An 8,226-nucleotide genomic window follows, 5' to 3' on the forward strand; every position below is an offset into this window, starting at 1 on the left:
ATGGTTTGGTGGCGAACGTACTTGCTGTGCAGGCAGGAAGACCTGAGTTTGGACCCCCAGCTTGGTAGCATGCATCTGTAATCTCAGTTCTAGGGGGCAGGTGGGTACCCCAGTGTGGTGGAGACAGCAGATCCCTGGACCTCAAGAGTCAGTCTAGTTGAATTTGTAAGCTTCAGGGTCAATGAACTAACCTGTCCCCAAACTTGAAAGTGCTAGAAAAAGACACCTGACATCAGCCTCTGGCCTATACATGGACATGCACACGGGTCCCTGCCGCCGCCCCCACATACACATACAGAAATATATATGTACCCCGCTTCTCATGTGCATATGCAGAAATCACAGACACACACACAGAGAGAGAGAGAGAGAGAGAGAGAGAGAGAGAGAGAGAGGCACGCACACACCCAAATCCCTGTAGATATCTGCTATCCAAATAAGTTTTCTCAAACAAGACATGAGAACAGCTCTCCCAGGCTAGAGGTTCTCATTTTGCCTTGCGTTAGCTCCCAGCATGGGAGGAGGGAGGGTAGAGCAGGGAGTAGAAACAGATTCCCCCGTCTACCCTGGTAATGGAACCCAAGAACGTTCACCTACAACATCAAGTTTTCCCAGTTACTGACATGTTGTTCAGCCAGAAGATGCAGACAGCAGACACAGTCACCTTTTTGGCTTCCCAGAAAAGTCCCAAACTCTGCTCTTGGAGCAGAGGCTTCCTGCTGGGAAGGCAGCCAGTGCACAATCCACCATGCAGGGTGGGACTCCTCACGGCCACCCAAGTTCTCCAGCAACACAGAGTCTCCTGAAGGGGCAACAAACAGCAGCTGTGCCTTTGGGTCCTACCAGTGCTGCAGGTTATAAAAGCCAAGGAGCAGAGGGGCCGAGCATGTAAACAGAGGTCCTCTCCGGAAGCTGAGGAGGTCTGAGCTCAGTCACCTCTCCCAGGTACACCCTGTGAGTCAGTGGGGGCCTGTCTACACAAAAGTGGTGACAGGGTTATTTAATCAAGCACCAGCCATTTCCCAGAAAGACTACCTCATCGTTTTAGCGAGAGAGAAGGGAAAATAAAGAAGTTGTTTCCTGATCACTTCATGATGGACTAGTCACACGCCGGGCTTGCTTCTTAAAGGTCTGAGTCATCAAAGCCTGTCTTGAACTTTGAAATCTGCTGCCAACATTGTGCTGGCACCTTTGCGCATAAGGCCATGGCCTTTGGTGTGGTGTCTGCATGTGTGTGACTCTGGTCACAGTCAGACGGACAGCCCAGGATGAGAAAGCATGGGTAACAAGGCTGCCATGGCATATACCACAGCCTCTGCACCTGCTGTTTCCGTTCGAGTCCATTTTGTAAGAATTCTTTTCAGATTTATTATTATGTGCATGGGCGTATGTGAGAGTGTGTGTATGTGCACAAGGGAGTGCAGGTACCGGGTTCTGGTAGAGGCAGAGGCTGGAGGAGCCAGATTCCCCTGGAGCTCGAGTTACAGGTGGCATTGAGCTACCCAGAGTGGGTGCCGGGAACTGAACCCTGGCTCTCTGCACGAACAAAGAATGTTCTTAACCTCTCAGCAGATTTTCATCTTTAAAAATAAATAAATCAGCCGGTAGCACAGAGGCAGGAGGATCTTTGTGGGTTCAAGGCCAGTCTGGTCTACACACTGAGCTCCAAGTCAGACAGAAGTATGTAGAGATCCTGTCTTAAGAAAAGAAAAAGGGAAAAAAAAATCCACCAAACAAACAAATATATCAGGTTTAGGAGTGGAGAGGTTTATTCTAAGTGAGCTCAGCCTGAAGAGGTAAGAAGGCTGTCTGGGCCACTTTCTACTGTTTGGCTCCTTTCAAATATCCAATCATTTACTGCATGCTTTGCTCAATCCTGTGTTCCCAGAAGAGCACCATTTCCCTGCCCTTTTGTCTCCTGGAGTTCATACTTAGGGTAAGGATACATCAGCCCAAGCGAGTTCCTTGCAAAGCCATGGGCAGCTATCTGTGTCAGATGCTATTTCTTCAATACCCGTTTGAAACATGGGAGCGGTGAAAGACCAGTTCACTAGTCACAGCTTCATTATAACAGGTCTTAAAAGCATCCCCCAGGGGCTGGAGACATGTCATAGTGGTTAAGAGCACTGGCTGCTCTTCCAGAGGGCCTGGGTTCAATTCCCAGCACCCATATGGCAGCTCACAACTGTCTGTAACTCCAGTTCCTGGGAATCCGACACACTCACATAGACACACATGCAAGCCAAACACCGATGCACATAAGATAAGAATAAAAAAGCATCCCTCATGTGCAGGGAGAATGGACACACAAACTCAGCAGTCCTGCGCTGGCTCCTTCAGCAGCAGCATCGCCGTCATAGAATCATGTAATCCTGCAGCAGGAACTCAGGGTAAGTGTGCTATTCTCACTCTGCTCACTGGGCTCATCTGCCTTTTGTGTGTGTGTGGGGGGGGGAGACACTCATGCTACAAGTACAACCAGCACAATTTACCACTATCCTTCTTATTCTACAATAGCCCAGGGTCATCAGCACCTTCCTGAGAGGACACCAACTTGGCTAACTAAAATAAATCTACCACTAATTGAGTGTCTGAGAAGGTTTTAGTTTAGTCCGCACAGCAATCATATGATGCAAATCGTGTCACCAACTCTGAGGAAGCAGGCCCAGAGAGCTGATGTCAGTCGTTCAAAGTAACATAGCCTGTGGTGGCTGAGACAAGAGCAGCTGACAGCAGTGGGGTCATCCTAACCAAGCACTTCCTGACTAAGCCAGCCGCTGTTACTCCCATCACCGAGGAAACGAGCATGGAAAAAAAAAATCTGACCTTTACTCTCATCGTTATCAAAGAATTAAACCTAAGATTTGTTTGTAAACTGGTCTGACGGGCTCCTGCATTGGCGCTTTCCAGCGACCTCCTACTTTAGTCCTGGACCACAAATATTTGCTTCTACAGAAAAAGCAACTGTCCCCTAAAAGGTATTACCCGGTTACTGCGGAGACGGGGATGTTTTTAAACACTTTTCCCAGGTAACATCCATGCTTGACACAAATGTTTAAGGAAAGAAAATATAGAATCAGGCTTACTGCTGTTCTGTCAGGCAAATGTGCCCGGTGTAGTTTCTAATCATTGAGAAATAAAAATAATTTAGAGAATCTTTCTACTATACTCAGTAAGTACCTTTCCTTTGTGAAACACAAGAAGTTTTTAGTTCACTTTGCTTTTATCCAGTCACCCGCAGGGATCCCCTTCTCACCAATGTCCTTCTCTGTACAAAGCTACCAGCCTTCCAGGGCATCAGATACACAAGAGAAAGCTATGAACTACCAGGCATACACTAAGAGCTCAATTAATGCTGCTGCAAGAATGAGTGGCGCTCACTCGCCTCCTACATGCTAGAATGAGGAACTGGGTGCCTCCAAATTTGAATAGCCCTGGGTGTTGTGGTCAAGGACCACTGAGAAGTGGCTTCAAAGGTACCTCTTGACTGGCATTCTGAAATCGCCCACCTTCTATTTTTGACTCATTTCTTTATCTTCAGGCCAAAACAAAAATTAAAAATCAACCAGCTTCCACTGGGGATTATTCTTCATTTACGTTTTGTGACAAGATATTCCCTTTCTTCTTCCTCCCCTCCATGAAACATTCATCTCCATCTGTTGGACAGTAGCATCAGAGAAGAAAAGTCTAGAAGCTGCAGTCCCCAGTCACCAAAACCAGATATGGGATACCAGAATATGAAAAGGACTCTTTGCTACAAGGAAGTACTAATATTGAGTTAAGAGCATCTTTGGGGTGTTTGTTAAGTTCTTACTGTAAGCTTTGGTATTAAATGCAGGATGTGGGCAGTGTAAGAAACGGAGCAGGAAGGTGAGAGAAGCTACGCTGGCCAGGCACCACCTGTATTTCCCTTCTTAGTTTCTGTATCAGCCATAGAGCCCTAAAAATACCAAATCAGAACAAACCGTCTACTCTGTCGGGTTGGCCCTGTGCACTGGGATTAAGTTAAGATTCCCAGTGCTTCCCCGTGGCTCTCCGCCTTTCTTTCTGTCCCGGAGAACACAGGGGGCTTGTGTTTGTCACTGTTATCTCTCCCCTGACTCCTGGAAGTCACTACCTTGTTTCCTTTCAACGTCTACCGTGTAAAACTGAGAGGATGGCGAAGCGCCACTCTGCTAAGTGTGGAACTCACATCTGAGTCTGAGTGAAATCTCCAAGTAGGGCGGTGTTGCTTCAAAGTAGGGCTAACTCCAGGGCAGAAGCTTAACTGCGCTGACACGATGGCCCACTCAAATTCAACAATTTACTGTTTTTCCCTTTTTCCCTTAGAAATCTCTCTCTCTCTCTCTCTCTCTCTCTCGCTCTCTCTCTCTCACACACACGTACACACACACACACACACACACACACAGCATTTTCCAATGAGCACTGTTTAGATGCAATCACTTCTCCCCACATACCCTTTCCTCTGATTTCAACAGAAGGAAAACGGCAGAAAAGCTGACCTTGCAAACCCTCTGTGCCAGGCCAATACAGAGCACTCAGCCCTGGTTTCTGTCAGGGGCCCAGCACGGTCAGTCTGTCCTTACATATGCTCAAAACCCAGGCAGAGACTGTATCTAACAACACATGGAAAGTGTGCTGGTTAAATTTGGTAAGACTGACATACACAACAGTTTCACCGGACAAGAGGGAACCTCAGCTGAGGAATGGCCTCCATGAGATCGGCCTATGGGCAAGTCGGTGTGGTCATTTTCTTGATGAACGATTATTGTGGGAGGACCCAGACCATGGTGGCCAGTACCACCTCTGGGCAGGTAGCCCTAGGTTCATGGGGACTGAGCCACTAAGCATTGTTTCTCCAGCTTCAGCTTCAGTTCCTGCCTTGACTTTCCTCAATAACACTACTGTAAACTTTCCCCCTTCCTAGTTACTTTTGGTCATGATGTTGCCACAAAAGACAGCAAAATAGGACAGAGAGTTAAGAGACAGCAAAGATGAGATTTCCAATTCCAGCAAGCCCCTTTTCCTTTCCTTAGTAAGCACAAACTCATGAGAACAAAAGGCACAGTTGAGTAAATCTCCCGTGAAGATAGTGTTTACAATTGGTGCAAGATGGCTACACTTTTGGTGGCACATTCCTCCATTTGATGATTTACTCGACTCTTAAATCAGGAAATCTAGTAAGATTATAAAATCTAAAACTGTCACGAGAGCAGTAAGCACAAGACATTCATTATCTAAACTATTTACATTTTACAGGGAGAGGAGACCTAGTTTACTTTCCTAAGCTTTATTTACTTTCTTTACAAGCAAAAGCTCCGAAAGTGGGAAGTGGAGGCTGAGATTAATCTATACTGAGGGAAACAGCATCCCAAAAGACCAAAGAAAGGATAGTTATATTACTACCTCGAATATTAACGATAAGGTGTTGACTTCACTCCCTATGACAGATTTAATTAGAAGGTGGCAATAAATGTTTCCAGGTGTTTAATTAAGTGTGATAATTATTTCTGTCCCTAAACAGAAATGGAGTCATATGTTTACACTGCAAAGTATAATGTTTCCTTAGTTAAACCAGTGTGGAAACACCTTTGTGTAATACAGGATTCATTGCATGATAAAAATATCTGCTGTGATAAGCAGCGCTTAAGAGTGATTTAGCAGCTCTTACCTTGCAGCCACCAAAGCAGGCTGGTGGCTTAAAAGCCACCCTGTTAGGGTTCTTTTCTTTAGCTACAAAGTTTTGTTAGCCATGCACCTCGGGAAATAATTTGTATTCAAAGTGTCGTTTCCCTACCAGCATCCAAGAGGATTCTCAACAAAGATGTGGAAGACGTTTCATGGGAATTCTACTTCCACAGCAAACACACAGTAAAAACCAACTGAGCTGTAGGAAAACCAGAAATTATGACTAGATGGGAACTCGGGAACGCAAGCACCATAAGTCTGTTAGGATGCTGCAAACTGATGAAGGAATCTTTCTGTGTAGAAATATGCTCTCTGCAGTGAGAGTTACTGATGATCCCTCCTCAATAAAAATAATTTATAATAGGATGAAATTGTCAGACTTAAGCAACCCAAGGACGTTACTGTTTCAACACTGGGCAGTAACTACAGTTGCTGGTGCTGTGAGTTAGGAAATCAGTTGTTTTAGAAACATGGTGTTGCTGAGTCAATGAACATCTTACAGATGCCCAAGTCGTTTTTGATCAGACTGGTCTTGAAAAAGCGTATCAGCAGTCCTGGGTCATCAGGCCCTGGGAACCCATCAGGTGTTCTCCCAGCAGGTGCTGGAAGCTCGGCACCACGGGTAAGCACGTGGGACATTCAGAACCGCACACAGGCATACAACTTTCTTCACCTCACGATCTTAAAGCAAAACTGGTCGCTGACGGTTTTACAATGCAGGATTGGATAACAATCTGAGGCCAGCATCTCATTCTGCAATCTGGGGCATCCTGAACACAGGCAAGCCTTGCTTCAGCGCTTGAGGTTGGTTACCGGGAGGACATGACAAGAAGAAAGTCAGAGAAGAAAGGGAGGGGTGTGGAGAGGGGTTCAACGAAGGAGTTGGAGGAGGTCGCCCAGGCGGTAGAATCCCAGCAGCGGAACGGGGATCCACAGTGCGGGGCGGGCACGGTAAAACTATGGGACTTCCCGAGCTGCGCTCTCCCACGCGCTCACACTCACTTGCACTCCCCACACGCGCCCACTCACACCCACTCTCACGGCCGAAGCTCTGGGCGAATTGCAAGTGCGTCCCCAGGAGCACTTTAAAAGTCCCAAAATAGCGTCCGGTTTTATCATTACTATTCTTTTGATCCTACCCCCGCCTCCCCAGCCTCCACTCCTAGGAGGGAAGCACTTACTCGGAGGAAGGGCGCGGTGGCGCCGGAACGAGAGAAGAGCGGGACAGTCCCGCAACGTCGACCCTCAGAGGTTGGACCGCTGGCCGCTCCCGGACCCCTAACAACCCCAGGCGGGCCCCAGCGCGGGAGAAGTGGAGCTCGCCCCTGGGGCGGGGCTGGGAGGAGGCAGGGGCGGAGCCTGCAATGCCGGGGCGGAGCTGGGAGGTGGACGAAAGGAGTGGCCAGGTTGCTGTGGCGAAGCAGGGAGGAGGTCAGGGGCGTGGCGTGGTGGGAAAGGGGCGTGGCCGGGGCAGGGACTCTGCGGAAGGGGCAGTTGGGGAGGGGCTGAGTTGCTGGGCCGGAGGCGAAGCAAAGGCCACCAGCTAGGGCGGGGTCTGGAGGCGGAGAAAGAGCAGTGTGGCCGGGGACTGGTGGCGGGGCGGCTGGACCAGCACCTCTCTGAGGGCCCCTGAACGCAGTGGTTGGTGCTGCCAACCTAGGACAGAATGGACGCTCACAGAGTAGCCCAGACCTCTGGGTGCTGGCGGCCAAGACCTGCTTGAGAGATCTGTTTCTTTGCATAAATGTGTGGTCAAATAGTGCCGAGCTCGTGTACACCCTGCCAGACACTTAACCATATATGTGACTGACGACTTGTGGAGGTCTCTGGATCCTGCCTCCCTTCCATCCTTTTCGCTCTTTCCCTCCTCGTTTTAAGATTACCCAATGACATTCTAAGCGCTTGCAGATCTTTGGCTTCCATTGTCAGCAGTTGTGGGATACCATTTATCTCTGGGTTAAAGTCTCCTCTTGGCTTCTCGCAGGAAGCTTGTGGTCTTGGACACGCACGCTCAAACTCACACACTCCAGTGTGACTGTCTGACTTTACCTGAGGAACAATAGACTCCAGAGGAAACAGCAGGACGAAGCCGACTCTGGGACTTCCTTCTGTTTAAGGGCCATTCCTGGGTGGCTATTGTAAGTGGCAAGGACCATCTACATGGGAGTGAGAGGAACCCACCTGTCGCATAAACATTCACTAACACGACTAGCTCTGTGCAAGGCGTTGAGAACAGTATTGACGAATTTAATATGTGCACGTGACCATTCTAATCTTCTCAACAGTCTATGAGATAGGTCTTAATAGCAATCAGAATTTAGTGAAAAGAAGGAAGGTTTAAGAGACTGCTCAAAGAAAGCTGTACCCTCAGGAAAGGGCAGATTGACTGGAGCAGAGGAAAGAAAGCAAAGACTGGGTTGCTGAAACAGACAAAATCACAGCAGCATGGGTTTCACGCAGAACACCACTGTCTACTGTCTGGGCCTGTAATGAGGCATCAGAGGTACCAGACAATTTTTCTGGAAGCTGGGTTTG

General features: G+C 48.1%; 1 protein-coding gene across 2 annotated transcripts in view; it reads right to left on the bottom strand.

The window, feature by feature from the left end:
* Positions 1–7,008, bottom strand: part of Tnfaip8 (TNF alpha induced protein 8) — a 111,882-nt gene extending 104,874 nt beyond the window's left edge. For both annotated transcript variants that reach the window (XM_041660065.1, XM_041660064.1), the window contains exon 1: positions 6,873–7,008. In XM_041660065.1, coding sequence (XP_041515999.1) covers position 6,873 — 1 coding nt within the window. In that variant the 5' untranslated portion in view covers positions 6,874–7,008. The remainder of the gene's footprint in view (positions 1–6,872) is intronic.
* Between the last annotated feature and the right edge of the window lie 1,218 nt (positions 7,009–8,226).

Source organism: Microtus oregoni, unplaced genomic scaffold, assembly GCF_018167655.1.
Source record: "Microtus oregoni isolate MIOR12 unplaced genomic scaffold, Mior012 000011F_ref0000422, whole genome shotgun sequence".
In the NCBI taxonomy this organism is placed as follows: Eukaryota; Metazoa; Chordata; class Mammalia; order Rodentia; family Cricetidae; genus Microtus; species Microtus oregoni.